This window comes from Apostichopus japonicus, chromosome 17, assembly GCF_037975245.1.
Source record: "Apostichopus japonicus isolate 1M-3 chromosome 17, ASM3797524v1, whole genome shotgun sequence".
Lineage (NCBI taxonomy): Eukaryota > Metazoa > Echinodermata > Holothuroidea > Aspidochirotida > Stichopodidae > Apostichopus > Apostichopus japonicus.
Genome location: NC_092577.1, coordinates 22,514,931 through 22,534,234, shown reverse-complemented (window position 1 = coordinate 22,534,234; position 19,304 = coordinate 22,514,931). Strand labels below are relative to the sequence as shown.

Below are 19,304 nucleotides of genomic sequence, written 5' to 3'. Positions count from 1 at the left end.
TAAGACTGGCTAATTACAGTCAAATTGCATATACTGAACATATTTATGCCGGACCAAACATACTGGATTTTCATAGATACGACCCCTGGCTCCCTAACAGAATACATTTTGACCCCCTCATTGCCGTCCGTATCCCCATAAAAGGGCCCTATTCTCTCCATAGTCGATATATTAGTATAGTTCTAAGACTGGCTAATTACAGTCAAATTGCATAGACTGAACATATTTATGCCGGACCAAACATACTGGATTTTCATAGATACGACCGCTGGCTCCCTAACAGAATACACTTTGACCCCCTCATTGCCGTCCGTATCCCCATAAAAGGGCCCTATTCTCTCCATAGTCGATATATTAGTATAGTTCTAAGACTGGCTAATTACAGTCAAATTGCATAGACTGAACATATTTATGCCGGACCAAACATACTGGATTTTCATAGATACGACCGCTGGCTCCCTAACAGAATACACTTTGACCCCCTCATTGCCGTCCGTATCCCCATAAAAGGGCCCTATTCTCTCGATAGTCGTAATATCAGTATTGTACTAAGACTGGCTAATAACAGTCAAATTGCATAAACTGAACACATTTATGCCGGACCAAACATACTGGATTTTGATAGATACGACCCCTGGCTCCCTAACAGAATACATTTTGACCCCCTCATTGCCGTCCGTATCCCCATAAAAGGGCCCTATTCTCGCGATAGTCGTAATATCAGAATTGTACTAAGACTGGCTAATAACAGTCAAATTGCATAAACTGAACACATTTATGCCGGACCAAACATACTGGATTTTGATAGATACGACCCCTGGCTCCCTAACAGAATACATTTTGACCCCCTCATTGCCGTCCGTATCCCCATAAAAGGGCCCTATTCTCGCGATAGTCGTAATATCAGAATTGTACTAAGACTGGCTAATAACAGTCAAATTGCATAAACTGAACACATTTATGCCGGACCAAACATACTGGATTTTGAAAGATACGACCCCTGGCTCCTTAACAGGATACATTTTGACCCTCTACATACAAACAATATCAGATGAATCTCGCTGGCAAAATAATTTCTCTGGACCAACAGATAACACCAGGAAGGACAATGATAAATCTTTACATATCAAGGAAAAAAGGAGCCAACTGCAGCAGTTGCACCAACTGGAACAGTTGTCTGAAAATGATGTTGCTGATGGTGTTGACAGTGATTTGTTCCAGACCTTTCACTCAGATGGTGAAATTGATGGAAGGGATGAAATAAATTCCACACTGAAAATTGAGCTTGGGCAATGGGCCTCAAAGTATAATATTTCTCATGCTTCACTCTCTGAGCTCCTTGTCATTCTTCAAAATGACCATCCTGACCTTCCAAAAGACCCTAGAACTTTACTAGGCACGCAAACCAAAGTGGACACAACAATTGTCTCAGGAGGTGAATATTACCATGTTGGGATTGAGAATGGAATTACAATAACGTTGCATGTAAACATTGATGGTTTACCTCTATTCAAAAGCTCAAACTCGCAGTTTTGGCCCATATTAGGTATGATCACTGCATGTGAGAGAAAATGTCCTTTTGTGATTGGCTTGTACTATGGGAAAAGGAAACCAACTGATTTGGAATTTTTGAATGAATTTGTAGCAGACTACCAAAATGTTGAGCAAAATGGAATTCAAGTTCAGGGAGAAAAGCTTACAGTGGTTATGACAGCAATCATATGTGATGCCCCTGCAAGAGCCATGCTCAAAAACATCAAGGGTCATAGTGGCTACTCCGGCTGTGAAAGATGTGTTCAAAGAGGCGTGTACATCAACAAAGTAACTTTCCCAGAAACAGAAGCAGATCATCGCACTGACCATTCATTTAGAAATATGCTAGATGAAAATCATCATCTAGGGGAAACTCCACTATCCCAACTTTCATTGGGTATGGTATCTAACTTCCCTCTAGACTACATGCACCTAGTATGTTTGGGAGTGACACGCAGACTGGTAAAGCTTTGGTTGAAAGGTCCACTAAAGACAAGACAGAGCCCTCAACTTATCAGAGAAATTTCTGCAAAATTGCAATCGTTGAATGGTGCTCTACCACGTGAATTTGCTCGCCAACCTCGATCTCTGAATGAGTTTGAACGGTGGAAAGCCACAGAGCTTCGGCAATTTCTTTTGTACACCGGTCCAGTTGTTCTTTACAGAATCATTCCAAAGCCATTTTATGAAAATTTCATGCTTTTATCTGTTGCTATGTCTATATATTTGAGTCCATTCAACTGTAGCAGTTACTCACAGCTTGGTTACCAGTTAATTGTTACTTTCATCAAGCACTATGCAACTCTCTATGGCAATGACATGATTACATACAATGTACATGGACTTGTGCATTTCATAGAGGATGTACAACAATATGGTGCATTGGACAATGTATCCTGTTTCCCTTTCGAAAGTTATTTGGGACAGATAAAAAGAATGGTTAGGAATGCAAATTACCCCTTACAACAAGTTATTCGACGTCTTTCTGAAAACCATGTAGCATTTCCTACTAAGAGCAAAGAACTTTTTGAGCAGCCCCACAATGGTGGACAGATTCCTGAGACCATGGTAACTTCCTCACAATACAAAGTACTCAACCTTCCAGATTGCACTATCAAAATATCTATGGGGGACAACTGTGTTAAAATTGGTGAAGAAATTATTCTTGCCAGAAACTTCTTTGTCAGCGATGGCAGCAAGTTCATCTTATATGAAAAGTTTTGTCACAAAGAAATTTTTTTCACATATCCACTGGATTCCACCAAACTTGGCATATTCAAGATCAAATTACTCAGTGGGAAACTGTATGCTCCAATCTCAAGTATCCTGGAAAAATATGTCCTTATTCCTCGGAAGAAAAGCTTTGTGGTAGTGCCACTCCTCCATTTTTGAATTTGTACCGTACCTGATAATGGCTATTCATTATCATCATTACTGTCTTTCAGCATGTCTGATACTCAAACTTTCTTGGTGGTTGCATTTGCTGGTGAAGACGGTGTAGGAGTCATTCCATCGCAATGGAGAACTGGCGAAAGAGAATGCTTCTGGCCACCATAAAAATCTTCCACAAGGTTTGAGAAGGCAGTCAAGTCAGTGGAAGCCCCGCAAGCATCTTGGACGAGACATACCATTCGGGTTCTGTCAACAACAGGTATTGTAAACACAATTAATTCAAATGAAAGTGTAAAATGATTTGCAATAACAATGTTTCTTTCATTAACATTATGCTTTGTGGTTACTTTGATGGATCAAGGTGCTACAAAGACCACAGTATCTCACTGTATAGTGTTGTACATCTCCACGACGTAAATGTTGAAACTGAGAAAAGTGTATCTTTCTGTACATGTGTGTTCTGTACGAGATTAAAACCTTTCATTTACAGATAGGACCATACCACTGTATAGTGTACAATAGTTTACTAGTTCATCACAAATGCCCACTATCAAGATTTTTTTCAATTGTTTCATTTCTTCAGGTTCCTATGCACGGGCAATGATCTTATTGACAAGGGCTGAGGAGACTTCAGACTTAGCTACTGAAAATGAAGATGAGAGGCCATCAAAGCGCAGGAAGTTGTAAGTGTCCAATATATAAATATGCTAATGTTCGATTTAAATATACCAAGCAAAACTGCTACAAAAATAGATGCAGGTTATACATTCCAAAATTACCATCATTGATCTTTGTCATAGAGATGCTAACAGTGAACATACAGTACAGTCTCACTCAAACAATTTAAACCAAAAGTGTCATCCTTACTGACTTAACAAGTATGAAACTCAGAAAGTTCAGTAATATTTTATGAACTCTAGCTCCATATTTAAATTGACCTATCATCAGCTTAAATCATATCGGACATAAAAATGCTGTATGTTCAAATCAGACACAATACTCTCAACAAGAATCTTATGGTAAAGGCAATTTCTGTGATGTACTTACTCAATGTCTATTTCCATTTCATACTCATAGGCAAAATCGCCGGTATGTGTCTTCCTCTGACGACACAGAAGAAGAAGCTGAGAGCAACTTCACCCTTCCTCCACCGATTCAGCCATTGGTTCCGCTTACAACGCCATTGACCTCCAATATAAATCCTCCTGATCCTGTTGTATCACCAATAAGTGCAAGGCACTCTACCGGGTCTACCCAGTCACTAGCAGGGTCCAGTTGGAACATATCTTCCATGTCAACCCCAGATTTGATTGTTAATGGTGTGTAGTACCGTAAATTGAAACATATTTGCATAGTACATGATCTGCATTTATAAAGGTTCAAGTACTGCTAGAATGCACATTTCTTTGACCTGCTGACCAAGCACTGGTGACTGGTAATGTGGCAACCGTGCAAACTATTACTCCAGTTACTGTTTACTAAGGATAAATATTTCTCTCTTTTTCTTAATTACTGTGCTTCTGTGCCAGGGAATGCAATGTATATACAGTACCAGTCTGCTATTCTCACATTGCACTTCCACTTCAAAGTGACTACTTTTAACATGTGATGTTGTTTTTACAAAACTTTCTCTGATTTTGTCTCTTAACAGCAACTCAGAAGAAGATCCTTATGATTTTGGCAGAAATAAAAGCTGAAGTAAGGGACCTGAAGCGCCAAACAGTTGCAAATTCCCATTTAATTCAATCCCTTAAGGCCTCCCATTTGGATTTGGAGGAACTGCCAGATGATGTAAACTTGCCCCTTTCATCTGTTCCACTTCTGACAGCTCTGGATGAACTTGCCCGGAGTGATGTTAATGTTGAGAAACGTTTGGTAATTGCCCATACTTTGTCCTATGTAAGAAGAAAAAATACATACACTATATATAGATAAATAAGTTGTACTGTATGAAACAAGAACTCACCACTTACTAAAATAGCTTACCAAATAACGAGGGTGCGTCAATTATGAAGTATTTAGCAGACTCGTCAACTCTCCCGGTTTTACCGGGAGACTCCCGGTTTCTACCCGCATCTCCTGGTTTCATATTCTATTCTCCCGGTTTTTTAATGTTTCATCACTTGCGACATTTCTGAAAATAGCCAACAATTAGTCCCATGCTTAGTAATTCCCACAGTAACGCTGAACAGGAAAAGCTATTGAGTGTAGTTCGCAAGAACAAGACAGACAGTCGGTTAAGTCTCAAGCTTGATGGGACTCTATCTAGCATATTAGCCATGAAGTTACAGTACCCAGAGTCCACTGTTCCCTGTTTCAAATGGAAGCCTACTAAAGAAACCCTGTAGAATGCGAAGTCAGCTGCTGTAAACTACAACAAGAAGCACTGATTGGAAGATTCTCTCACTGTATTGCATAAGTAGACTAGCCTATACTTATTTAGGAGTATTTATATCATTTCAGTTGAAAATGACCAACCTCCCGATTTCCCCTTGTGCTCCCTATTTTTTGGCCATGAAAAATGTTATTCTCCCTATTTTGGGGTCAAACAGGTTGACAGGTCTGATTTAGTAAACCTTGTCAATTGAGCTACTGTACATTAGCCTAGTCATTTACCGAACCTTCAACTATACTATTGAAAAACCTATACTACAGTAATACATACCTTATCAATGGTAGAACCTTGAAAATTGTTGTGCCTGCACAGTAGAGTAATCGTTACTCGATAGTAACGGCATGGATTCTTGTATTGTTTTTGCGAAGTCATAGAAGTAGTTGTTGTCGTTGTACGTATAGACATTATTTTTTTACAACAGGTATTCAAAGTTGGGCAGTTCACGATATAATTTGGAGCAATATTACTTTACACGAATACAGGATGTGGAATAAGCTATTGATTTGTGGTAGATTGTATCACTCACTGTCTCGTGCACGTTTCTGGTGTAAAATAAGCATGCTGGAAAAAAACGTCAAGTTGAAGCTAGTTGGAGCATAACGCAGTCCTCAGAAAATTCTGGCTTCCATGAAGACTCAAAGATTCACAACTGTCTTCTTCCAGATTTTGACACTGTCGTCAGTAGGTGGGCAGATCTTGTCTGTTGCAGTAAGGAGGATGCTGCAGGAATTGATCCTGAATAGTGTAGCCATATCCATCAACTGGACAGGACAAGGGGAGAAGTTGGCCTTTAAGGACCTGTTCCTTCGAAAAGTTCTCGAAAGTTCGTACAATTTATTGAATATTTGCTTCTTTACATTATGTACGCCTTACTTTTTGCAAAGATATTTTCCCGTATCTATTTGCTTATTGTAACGAGAACGTCCCCGGCATCGCTTTCGATTGATAACGGACAGATCCACGGCCAAGAAAAATTCAGTAGACAAGAACTTAGGCTTATTATGATATGCATATTAGATAAGGCTATTAGTTGATAATTGTATACAAAGATATCTTCGGCAGAGACTTAATTCATATGTGCTTCACCTTCAATACTAAGATTATAGCATGCTATAATTTGGGGCCAATACAGAATACCCTAAAGCCCGCAAATGAACTGACGAACGTGCTCCGGTACGTGGGAGCAGGCAGTTTCCATAACAACTCCCTGCTGCAACATGGGGAGCGAAACTAGTGGCTCACACACTCAGGAAAACTACCTGGAATTTGCTGGTTTATGTGGTTGGAGTTCATATTAAAAGGACGAAGTTGCCTTTCCTCTAAAATATACACAAACGATGTATTATTATGAAGAACTTACATGCATATTCTCTCAATGTAAGGAACTAAAAGTTTTCTTTTTGACTTTCTTCTTTTTTCAACTGTAGAAGCAATTAGGAAAAACCAACAAACTTCCAACTCCACGGCAGTGGACATTCAAAGGGAGGTCGTTAAATTTTTCAAAGGAGCCTCTGATAGAGAAGGGGGTCGGAAGGCAAGGCAGCAACGCCACTTCGACGTTCAGTTTGGTAACGAACAGGAGGAATAACCTTTCGTTTTAGCTCTATCCTTCGGCAGTACATGGCTTTTATTTCTGCAGATATATTAAGCTGTTAAACTTACATTGTTACACTCTTCATAATTTTCTTGTATTGCAGAATCTATTATGTTCCTCACGTCAGTTACAGCCATGGATTCACTTCATGCAATTGAAATCTCAATTAGTGCAGTTTAATTTTTAAGATATGCAAATGCATGCTTACCAATATGGTCATATATTTTGGCTCATCCTTTTGGTAGTATTTGACATATTTAACCACCAGTCAAGATTTATCACCAGCACGTCCAATTATTGCATATACTGTACCTCTCCCCTATGATACTTTTTGTAAGAATGTATGGTTGTTATACTGAGTTTTTCCTCACGAGAAATACTCTTTATTGAGAGGGAAACACATTCCACTCAGTGTATTTAACGAAACTCTAATTCATAATGAGATGTAAAGGCCAACAATACGAGGTACAGCGTTTCTTCCAATCCGGTTGCAAAGTCCACATATAAAGTACTGGTTTTGCTTTATTCTTGTTGAAACAGCTTTGTGATGGTCCACAGTATAATTATAAGCAAAAATGGAGGTAACGCCGAACGTATTGTTTCTTTTCTACACTGTTTCTATTTCGGCCCACGGTGGGCGTCTTCATTTGATATTATGATGGCAAGTTTTTTCATAAATCTGCTTCACTCTTTTCCTCCATTCTGTGGCTTTATCAAATAATTTAAGTGAATTGTTCATAAATGGCTAAAACATCTGGTAATTAAAGGAAAATGCATTAAATTAATAAATTATGACAATGTTATGTCAATGCTCCTTGTCTTATGTTTTTATTAAAATTTTGGTTTCACTTTACTGTCGTTATATCTGGAATACACACTTCTAAAAGTTTTGCTGTCCCCACAGTCTTTCTGGATATTCAATTAATAAAACTTTTCGAAAATGACCCACTTAAATCTACACACATGCAGTGACTAGTTTCCAGCTGGAAATATTTCATCAACTATTTCATCAACATATTTCATCAACTGTCACAATTTTTAAAATAATCTATTTGACTATTACAGCTGGGTCCCAGTAGAAAATTAAAGTATAAATGAAAAAAAAAAACATAATTGAAAGACATCGGCGCTGATTTGCCGGCGGCCCGCCATCTGCCCGCCGTCGGCCCGCCGCCGGCGGGCCTGCTTTGAGCCGCCGGCGGGCCAGCCTCGAGCCGCCGGCGGCCCGCCGGTGGCCCGGCGGCGTTTCCGCCCGCGGTCCGCCGACTTGCCGTCTGCCAAATCTACGGCGGCAGCCGCCGTCGGGCCGACTTCGGTGCCGAAGCCGGGCCGCCGTCGGGCCGACTTCGGCTTGCTTGCTGGGACATTCCCTCCTTCCTGTTTATAGCAGGGCATAAAGCCCACGTGCGGTATCCCGGTCAGCCCCGTACCTGCTTCAGGTGTGGGGAGACCGGGCACGAAGCCAAGGGCTGCCCAAACAAGACGCTGCCTTCGTCTTGGGCATGAGTACTGCCTAAAAATGGACACATGACTGAATTGCCTACTGCCAGTCTGGCCAAACACCAGGGAAGAGGTCAGACAATTAACGAAATCAGAAGACAAGGGTATTGGATCCTTGGTGGAAGTAAGGCAGTAGCTACCTTCACTAGAAAGTGTTTTCTTTGCAGAAAGCTTCGAAGACCTGTAGAAGAGCAGAAGATGGCAGATTTGCCAGAGGATCGTGTTGAGCCGTCCCCTCCCTTTAGCTTCTGTGGTATGGACTGCTTTGGTCCTTTCATCACAAAACTGAACCCCAAGGAATTCAAACGCTATGTGTTGATATTTACCTGCCTCTGCCCCAGAGCTGTTCACATCGAAATGGTGGAAAATCTGTCTACTGACGCATTTATCAATGCACTACGTTGCTTTATTGCCATCAGGGGTGCAGTAACACAGATAAGATGCGATCATGGAAGCAACTTTATTGGAGCCGACAATGAGTTGAGAGCTGCATTGAAAGAGTTAGGCATCTATCTGACTGAGAAGCAGTGTAATTTTCTATTCAATGCTCCTTATTCAAGTCATGCTGGAGGTGTATGGGAGCGCCAGATCAGATCAGTCAGGAACGTATTCAACGCTACCATAGCCTTGTACCCTGGACGCTTAGATGATGCTTCTTTGAAATGTTTTTTGTATGTAGCAATGGCAATCATCAATAGCCGACCATACACCAGCAAATATGACATATCCCTGTGCTGAACCGCCTCTGACACCAAATCATCTGATTACCATGAAGCCCACCATTGCCCTGCCACCCCAGGGAAATTTGTTAAGGAAAACCTGTATGCTAGAAGAAGATGGCGTAGAGTTCACTTCCTTTCAGAACAGTTTTGGTCTCGGTGGAAGAGTGAATACCTCCAAACCTTGCAAGAGAGAGGAAAATGGAGTCTTCCAAGAAGAAACCTGAGAGCCGGTGACGTTGTCCTTGTCAAGGATCATAACACTTCACGCATGAAGTGGCCCTTTGGTGTTATAGTATCAACTACTGCCAGTGAAGATGGTCTAGTGAGGAGAGCTTGAGTTAAGGTTGGTTCTAGAGATTTAACTTCAAAGGGACAACCCAGGAAAAAAATGTCCATATTGGAACGTCCCATTCAAAAACTTGTTCTCCTTGTAGAACATGAGAGAGATCTCTCTCTGGCTCATGAGACCTAATGTATTAAGGTTTGTTTTTGTCATTGACATATTTTGTGTTCTCATAGTAGAGTTAGTAAGATTGTATTATTTCTAGTTTTAGACTTACTTCTGTAGGAGTTCTGGTTTAATTTGCATACCAGTTGTTCTTATTTGGTAGTCATTTATAAGTTACTCACCATAAATCTCGTTGGAACATTGTATGTATTGTAAAGTCGTAATATTGTATTTAACCCGGGGACTGAGTTTAAAGTCCTTTCTCAAGTTGTTACTGCCATTGTAAGGGTGATTGTTTTAAGTAATTTGGTGGGAGTGTTACAGTCGCCACCCCTAGCGTTGTTAGTTGATCAATGTGTTATTTTCTGCCCTATCGGCGTTCCACTCTTTCCTTTCTAAAAATAAATTGATCTTGTTCTTGCTATGTAGTTTTATCGTGCTGATGCTACAATTTACGATATATACCATTTCATTAATTAATTTTAGTGGATTCAGTCCCCGAAGGAAGACATATGGTATGATTGCAACATAGTATTAATTGTAACCTTTAGGATCACAAATGTTTTCTTTATCGTTTTACTGTGGCTCCTGTGTTATTTCTTGGGCCGAAATTGTGCACTTGCTCTCCGTAGTATTGCATCCGATTCCTATTCCTATTCCTATTCATCTTTCTCTGTGACTTCAGTGTGCTAATATTATTAAGGCCTAAGCTTATTTTCGTGGAGGTAAATGCATGTTGATTACTGTCTGTGCTTACGCACTGTCGATTCATGTCCCGTAGCCTACATATTATGTTATATAAGTTCAAGTGTGAGTGAACCTTATTGGTTACACCTTAATCTTATTCGTTTGTATTGTAATTGAACTACTCCATAACTGCACATGTCCTTGAGTTTGATTGCATATATATGATTTATTGTGTTGCATGTATTGAGGTTTTCAGGTTAAATCAGTAAAGTAAGTTTACCAATCACACAAATCACATTTTATCTCAGCAAATAACAACCCGTAACCGAAACTTGATGTTCATTGTCATTTCTTGGCTGGAGCCCGCTACATTCATTGCTGATTAATTGCAGGTTGCGAGATCTTGCCTTGAAAATTGCTTGGTGACATATTGGAAAAGGTATCATTAGCGACCGGGTGATGGACTGTGCCCACGGACCGGCTGTGACAGCTAAGAGGGTCCTGCTCATATTTGTGGGCATTGTTCCTTTGTTTCAAGCTTGTGGGAGTGATTTAAGAACTGGACCGACCGTGTAACGGTTGACCGTTTACGGTTTTGTTTTTCTGCTGCTGTTGTGAAGGCTCGCGCATTGGTGGTTTGCGCTGTGGTGTGGCGGGATATAAATCACGCGCTATTAGAAGCGTATGTTTTGTTTTAAATGATTCGGGGTTGGAAGACAGCCAAACTCGTCCAAATTGGTTGAGTGCCCATTTGCATGTGCTCATCTGCAAATCAGGTTGGCATTAACCAATCAAGAGTGTGGTGAGGGGTGAGTTAAAAGTTTAGACCAATCGGGTTCAAGGGCAGAGCGTGTGCTCTGTGCATCGCGTCGTAATTTGTTAATTTGGAATCAGGGGTTTAAGTGTCTCCTAAAGACATATCGGGGAGTTTAAGTTAATCATCCGTAGTCTACGGACGTACAACAGTAGGCTCCGTAATTGTATTTATTTTGTACATTTTAATTATCCAAACTTATAGTTTTATTCAGAATCAATAAAATAGGAATATATTATGAAGTATCCGCCTTTCACTTTCCTGTTTCACGCTCGGTTCGATGTTATCAGTGTAAGGCCCGGCTTACCGTTACCGAACTACCAAAATAAGCCTTACATATTGTTGCACCGTATTATTTGTGTCTGTGCTATTGTGAAGAATAAAATATTGCAAGGAAATTAATAGATGCGATATAGCTTCTAGGGGGAAATTTGCCAGTTGGCAAGCAGTCCTGGAGGCGGTGAAGTGCGGCATTCGAGTTCAGATTGAAGGACATTTTCGCCGTTTATCTGGGCTGCCTTTTTTGGACGCTGGGGGAGAGGTGTTTTGTTTCGCTGCGTACTGGTCCTCCTTGTGGTTTTTGAAACGTTGGGGGTTTGTCTCTGCTGGTCGGTGGCCGTATTTACTATTTTTGGCTCGCTCGACTTGAGTTTTGTTTGTCAGAGTTGGCTGGTTTTGGTAGCTTCGTTTGGCCGTGACATTTTGCTTCCCGCGAGGCGGGTCAAGTAATAAGCGCATTGCCTGCACTTGTAATCCGGGTACTCCATCATTATATGGTCTTCAGCGAGACAAAGGTTGCAAACACGGCTTTGAACGTTTTTTCAGTCGAAGGTGATAACTATATCTTGTTATTGCGTATGGAAGGATTGTCGTATTGTGTGCTTTTTACGTGCTAAGAAAACGGACACGGACCAAAGGTCAACAGAACCCAAAACAATCCCAGTCTGTTAAACAAAAACAACCAAATCCCCACTGAAACCCAGAAACACAAATCTGTCACTAACGCAGCGTTAAACGTGACACGAAAATGACACGGCCAAGAGAAGCACAAAAAAACCGGCCCCAAAAAGCCAAGCCCAAACCACGAACAGAAAAAATAAAACCAACCCATATTATGTAACGACCACACAACCCCCACACCTAACAACTAACTCACTCCAAATTTCATCCGGGGAACGCCGTCCCGATAGTAGACGACAGGCTTGCGCCAGCGTCTACGAAAGGCAGTGTCGGGAAGCCGTGCATGGTCCGCCTCCATGCGCAACCTAATGTCACTTTGCAAGAGGGGGACAACATCCTCTGCCCTCAAGACGTCACCATCGAAAACTAGGCGGCATCTGCTGTTCCAGATGTGTCTCCTGATGACAGCGGCAAACAACAACAACAACAGCAGATCCCTAACCCAGGTTGGGCACACAGGGGACCAAAAACCATACAAAAGAAAATCACTACTAATGGCCCACTGTGTGAAACCAATAGCACCAATAACGAAGGCGTGAAACCATTCCCACACCGGTTACATCCAGGCATGAGACTCTTCCGTGGAAACGCGGATTTCAGATTTTTTTTGTTTCATTTTCGCGTTTTTTCTCATAATTCGCGTTTTTTATTATTGTTTTTATTTAATTTTTTTTATTTAATTTTTTGGTATTTTATTTTAGTAATTTTTGTTTTTTGGGCCGAACATGCTGAACTGTGAAGGGAAGGAACACCGAATTTGACCAGTGGTGGAATCAAGTAGCACAAAGCAAGCAAAAAAGCCTTTTTTTGGTAAAAAAAAGCTAATGGATAAATTATACAAGCAGAAATTCCACAATTTTTTGGCGAGTTACCTGATGTGATAGATTCCATCTAGAGTCCACCATTTTGCATTTAAGCCCTCCTTACCTGACCAAAAAATTCTAAACCCCTCCCCCAGGACGGCGATCAATAAATTTCAGATTTTTTTTCCCCGGCTCAGTCTCATCCCTGTACATCTCTATGTTCCGACGTCTCTATGTTCCGACGTCTCTATGTTCCGACGTCTCTATGTTCCGACGTCTCTATGTTCCGACGTCTCTATGTTCCGACGTCTCTATGTTCCGACGTCTCTATGTTCCGACGTCTCTATGTTCCGACATCTCTATGTTCCGACGTCTCTATGTTCCGACGTCTCTATGTTCCGACGTCTCTATGTTCCGACGTCTCTATGTTCCGACGTCTCTATGTTCCGACGTCTCTATGTTCCGACGTCTCTATGTTCCGACGTCTCTATGTTCCGACGTCTCTATGTTCCGACGTCTCTATGTTCCGACGTCTCTATGTTCCGACGTCTCTATGTTCCGACGTCTCTATGTTCCGACGTCTCTATGTTCCGACATCTCTATGTTCCGACGTCTCTATGTTCCGACGTCTCTATGTTCCGACGTCTCTATGTTCCGACGTCTCTATGTTCCGACGTCTCTATGTTCCGACGTCTCTATGTTCCGACGTCTCTATGTTCCGACGTCTCTATGTTCCGACGTCTCTATGTTCCGACGTCTCTATGTTCCGACGTCTCTATGTTCCGACGTCTCTATGTTCCGACGTCTCTATGTTCCGACAATTTTTTTGGACTAATTCTTTTTTACCCAAATTTTTTCTGACTGAATTTTTTTGGACCAAATTTTAGACCAACATGTTTTCGGACCAACTTTTTCGGAGGAAAATTATTTGAGACCAATATATTTTTATGAGCAAATTTTTTTTGGACAAAATTTTTGACACCAACATGTTTTCGGACCAAATTTTTTTTGACCACTGATTTCGGTCCCAACAAACTTTGGGCCCTTTTTCTCCTGAAAAAAATTTGGTGCGTCCAAAAAATGGTGTCCCCCTAAAAGGTAGGTCAGAAAATATGTTGGTCCAAAAAAATTAAGTCCCCCCCAAAAAAAATTGGTCTCAAAAAATTAAGTCCCCCAAAAACATTTGGTCCGAAAAATGGAGATTGAGTCTCCCAAAAAAAATTCGGTCCGAAAAAAATTTGGTCAAAAGAAATTAGAGTCCAAACAATTTGTCGGAACATAGAGACGTCGGAACATAGAGACGTCGGAACATAGAGACGTCGGAACATAGAGACGTCGGAACATAGAGACGTCGGAACATAGAGACGTCGGAACATAGAGACGTCGGAACATAGAGACGTCGGAACATAGAGACGTCGGAACATAGAGACGTCGGAACATAGAGACGTCGGAACATAGAGACGTCGGAACATAGGGATGTCACCCCCACACCAACCGGACAAAGGGACACTCCAGCAAAAGGTGTTGCATAGTCTCGATGGCTTTACAGCCCACACGGGTACAAATCCCATCACCTAATCGCCACCTGGCTAGGCGAAAATGGTTAGTGACGAGGACCCCATGTGCAATCCTCCACGCCACGTCTCGGACACAGACCGCCACACATCTGGAGAAATGGCGGTTTGGCAAGCCGACGGGAACACAGGCGCGAGCATTGAACGAAACAATGGTGGGTATAACACAGAGGGGGCCACGTTCAGCAGAACATGTGGCCCTCCCTCCTCTTTGATTCTACGAAGTGAGTCACCAATCTGATTATACACCCCGGAAGGGCGTGTCGCCTTTGGCCGGTTATTGGAAAAGGATCCGGGCCAGTGGTGGCGAAAAAGAAACCCAACCCAGAACCTAACAAAAAAGGCAAAGGGAAACGAAGGATTCTCAAAAGCAAAACAAACACCTTTCAAGAGGAGAAAGCGCAGTTTAGATGGTAGGTGGACCAAACCAAGCCCACCGCTTAAGTGGGTCTTATACAGAGCGGTCCTTTTCACAAGGTTTGGTTTGCGCTTTCCCCAAGTGAAATCAAAAATGATCCTCTCCAATCGCACCAAGGCATGATCCGGTACAGCGAGCACCTTGCTTGTCGTATTGACTTGCAGCTCAAACTGTACGAATGTAATCCCGTTTTCAACCTTGGGAAAATCTGGGTAATGTTTGTCGGTCCAGTTGGTTCTAATATGGCAGCCATATTCTCCCAACTTCTACGTCACTTTATGTGTGTTGGGACGTTGATTTGAGAACACTATAAATAGATGAGTTCATTCATACACAGAGTACACATTAGCGATTCAATATCAACTTTATATAGAGTTGTTCAATGGTACGTAATGCGTTGTGGAGTATTTAATAGTCAATATGAGCATCATATGGAGATTTGTTTCTTATAAATGGTTTTCCATCTGTTTTTACATGGCAGATTGGGGAATTCTTTACCGGTTGGAGTACAATTGAGATGCAGACGGAAGAGCTGAGTAGCCCGTTTGCATGAAATGTTCGAGACATTAACGCACTCGGAGCCACTTGTAAAACTTATATGAGGATCAGGGTAACGTTGTGAGGCGACCATTTTGTCGGATGAATATAAAGTGTTAACCCATTCATCGGGTTAACCCATCCATAGTTAAGTGTTGGAAATCTTCAATATCATCGATTGAAATCGGATTGTCAGTATTATAAAGAATGATGGACTCATGGACTGCCAGAGCAGGTATAGAAGGTGGGATTACTTCGTACATAAGTTCCCTCAACATGGATATAATCACGGTTTAAAAGTGTTGAGCCATTATTGGAACAGATATGAGGATTATGGAATAAGTGCTGCAATAGTATATCCTCTCTAATGAGTAGCTTGGTAAAATTTCAGTTTGTCTTCATAATGAATGCTGATTTTTTTATTTGTCACTTACTTCATTTCTCAGCAATTTACTGATTTAGTTGGGGTGTGATCGAATCACATATCATTTCAATATTTCTCTAATATTAATTAAACCTTTTTCTAGAAGTAATAGCAATGTCGTGTATTTAATAGGACTCGGTTACCACGCTTAGAAAGTTAATTATACTGTCGTTAGAGGTTTTGATTACGCAAGGTGGTAAGGTGAAAATAAGATACACTAGACGGGAAACGACAAGGGAGTTCGCCATAAGGGATTTTCCGGCTCAGCAAATGCTGCAAGTTCTTACCTTTTCCTCCCAGTTAATCTTCTCAATAGTTGTGTTGTCGTTGCCAATAGCAACGCCTAGAACTAAAATATAATCATGATGACTAATATTGGATTTACCAAAAACGGAAGCTCAGTCTTGTCCGAATTACACATTGAGCCACACGCACGTTCATACAAACGGAATGGCTCTGAACAAAGTAAACGCAAGACGTATACTTAACATATGTTTTTTTTGGGGGGGCTATTTAAAGCATACCGTTGAATAGGTTGGACATAGAATATATATTAGGACAACACCAGAGACACTGTAGGATCATGGCATCGGAAGACATATCCAGAATACCCGAACATTGAAAATGGTATACGATATGTCCGTCTGGAGCTCCCATCGTCAGTCCAAAGCCTACTTTATGCCATTGTCATCAACAAAATTCATATGAGACTGAAGCACAATGGACAGTGTAAAGTTTGAAATTTGTGCCTTGGTAATGACCATATCATGCGCAATTGTCCTAAATATTTATGCAAAATCTGCATCACACAAGGACACACGGAATCCCATTGCCCAAACGAAGAATGCTTTAATTGCCACAAACTGGGACACAAAAGCTATAATTGCCCTCAAATTAACGAGAATGCACAGGATGAGAACAATGACATGAACCCGAGTAACACAAAGGACGAAGAGGAAATTAGCCCAAGCGAATCACCAGACACAATAAAGAAACCAATGGACTCCGTAAAAGAACCAGCAGCAGAAAAGGAGCATACAGGGACTGCTCTATCTAAAGCGACAGAACTGGGACAAAAGGCACCAACGGTATCCATGGCTACGAGAACTAGTACCACTCAATCTCCTAATCCTAAGCCTCTAAAGAGACAAGTTTCAAGTGGTGAAGAGTTTCAAACCGTACGATACAAGAAAAGGACGAGCTCATCGAATCAAACTAAACCTACAAGGAACGTTAATAAACTGAAGAACCCTAAAGAAATTATGCCAAAATTATCAGTGTTGCTGTTTATATAATTACTTACGTATTATGTAAGTACTATGATATTGATACAGAATTACCTTGTGGTAAATAATTGAATGGAAATTATCCATATTCCACCTCAACAGTCGCAGCCTCAAAAAATTTTACACGATATATATTCATACATTACAACACTAGACGAACATTTTCACCAGAGTACTACGTATATTATAGGGGATTATAATATTAACTTGTCCAATTTTAGTAAGTCTACTGATTTTGTAAACATGCACTCGTATGGTTTTTACCCTTAGATGACAAAACCTACTCGTTTTAGTAGTAATGCAGCTACTGTTATTGATAACATTATAACGCATGCTAATTCTTCTCTTACTACAGGCATACTCATTACTGATTTAAGGGATGATATGCCTATATTCCTAAAGGTTCTTGACAAGACAAACAAGACAAAACAACCCTTTCATATACGAAATTTAACAGACACAATATATCAGAATTTATCGATGACATTGAGAAGGAATCATGGGATGAGGTGTTAACTAAAGTTGATGCTCAGCATACAACTCATTTTTTACCACTTAAGTGTTTTCCAATTCTATTAATGACCAAAGGAAATAGGCGCAAAAGAAAACATACTAAGGGTATTCTAAAATCTATTAAAGAAAAAGACATCTCTACAGACTTTACTCAAAAGCTCCTACAAATAGCAATAAAGAAATTGATGTTGCTTACCGAGACAAGTTAAACCACGTAATAAGATTTTCTAAAAGGTTATATTTTTATAAGAAATTCAAAAATAGTAACAATAATGTCAATGATACCTGGGCGTAATCAATGACGTTCTTAAGAGAGACCGTAAGAATTCATCGTACCCATCTGTTTTCAAAGACGGCGATCACGAAACCAGCGACGATCAAGAAACGGAAATGAAAAACGGAATGGAAAAATCTTCCCTTTTCCCACTAGGTAGACAGACACAGAGGGATCCATGGTTTCGTAACATCTTTGGGTTGAACTGGTCTAACGGTCCTGTTGCTTTATTAGGCGTCTCTTTTACAAATAACAGATCAGATCTTTTCAGTTTGAATTTTCCTCCTAAGCTTTCGAGGCTCAAACGTTTACTGGGTGTCTGGTCGCAGAGGGACCTTACTCCAATTGGAAAAGTTACCATTGTTAAAGCCCTCGGGCTTTCACAGTTGGTTTATCTCTTTCAAATTCTTCCAAATCCCCCACACGAGTTTATAACAGAACTAGATGCCATTATTTTTCGTTTCATTTGGAGTGGGAAACCCGAAAAAATTCGCCGTTCCTCTATGATTGGTACTATCAGTTCAGGTGGACTAAATGTCACACATACTAAGTATTTTATTCATAGTCTTAAGTGTACCTGGGTGAACAGATACAACAACAGTAGCGATAACTACTGGAAACTGTTTTTCGATTTCATTTGAAAAAGTACGGCAAATCCCTATTGTTTAACTGTAATTATAAAATAAACGACATTCATGTTAGTAATGCATTTATTTATGATGTCTGCCATGCATGGTCATTGCACTCTTTTATTACGCCTAATTCCAACTATGGTGAACAGATAATTTGGAACAATTCGTTTATTAAAATTAACAATAACATGGTTTTTTACAACTCAATGTTCCAAAAAGGTATTTTGCAGGTGAAACATGTGTTTGACAATGACAATCGTCCATTGTCAATACTGCGTTTCAAAGAGAAGTATAGATTAGATTATTGCCCATTTACTGTTTACTATGGAATTATTTCGTCTATCCCTAGAGCATGGAAGGTTGGAGTGATGAAGGTTTATAAGGATACTGTTAATAGCTCTAGTGAATATCCCCAATTTATTCCCTCTGTCTCTAAGCATATTTATAATAGCCTTATTACTCGTGTTAGCACTCCTCCTGCGGCTGTAGCCAAATGGAATCTTTATTTTAATATCACAGCCACCCAATGGGAGAACATTTTTCAAGCCCCGTTTCGCTCTGTCAGAGATTCCAAGATGCAATATTTTCAATTTCGCTTCCTCCATCGCATTATTGGAGCAAACCACTACCGTCATAAAATAGGGCAAATCGATAACCCACGATGTCACTTTTGTGGCCGCTATGACGAGACCCTGTTACATCTGTTTTGGGACTGCCCTATTATATCGAACTTTATTTTAGATGTGGAGCAAGCTATTTTTGGCAGACAATTTATACTTTCGAAGAATGACATTTGCT

The 19,304-nt window shown here is 40.6% G+C and overlaps 2 protein-coding genes across 3 annotated transcripts; both read left to right on the top strand.

Moving 5' to 3' along the window:
- Positions 1 to 3,070: 3,070 nt before the first annotated feature.
- LOC139984276 (uncharacterized) lies at positions 3,071 to 7,034 on the top strand. Of its 2 annotated transcripts, XM_071998119.1 has the most exons (6): positions 3,071 to 3,184; positions 3,509 to 3,608; positions 4,003 to 4,244; positions 4,577 to 4,800; positions 5,984 to 6,143; positions 6,748 to 7,034. In XM_071998119.1, exons 2-6 carry the CDS (start codon positions 3,526 to 3,528, stop codon positions 6,906 to 6,908), a joined length of 870 nt encoding a protein of 289 aa, XP_071854220.1. In that variant the 5' UTR covers positions 3,071 to 3,184; positions 3,509 to 3,525; the 3' UTR covers positions 6,909 to 7,034. The 2 variants fall into 2 exon arrangements, with proteins under 2 accessions (XP_071854220.1, XP_071854219.1); XM_071998118.1 differs by lacking the exon at positions 3,071 to 3,184 and having other exon boundaries at positions 3,192 to 3,608.
- Positions 7,035 to 8,441: 1,407 nt separating this feature from the next.
- On the top strand, positions 8,442 to 9,152 carry LOC139954726 (uncharacterized). Its single transcript, XM_071954642.1, has one exon. It carries the CDS (start codon positions 8,442 to 8,444, stop codon positions 9,150 to 9,152), a length of 711 nt encoding a protein of 236 aa, XP_071810743.1.
- The last annotated feature ends 10,152 nt before the right edge of the window (positions 9,153 to 19,304 follow it).

Excerpts from the sequence above, each read along its gene's own strand:
- LOC139954726 (XM_071954642.1), top strand. The coding sequence starts at position 8,442 with ATGACTGAATTGCCTACTGCCAGTCTGGCCAAACACCAGGGAAGAGGT.
- LOC139984276 (XM_071998118.1), top strand. The coding sequence starts at position 3,466 with ATGCCCACTATCAAGATTTTTTTCAATTGTTTCATTTCTTCAGGTTCC. Across the intron at positions 3,609-4,002 it reads CCATCAAAGCGCAGGAAGTT|GCAAAATCGCCGGTATGTGT; the intron begins GTAAGTGTCCAA and ends TCATACTCATAG. Across the intron at positions 6,144-6,747 it reads CCTTCGAAAAGTTCTCGAAA|AAGCAATTAGGAAAAACCAA; the intron begins GTTCGTACAATT and ends TTTCAACTGTAG.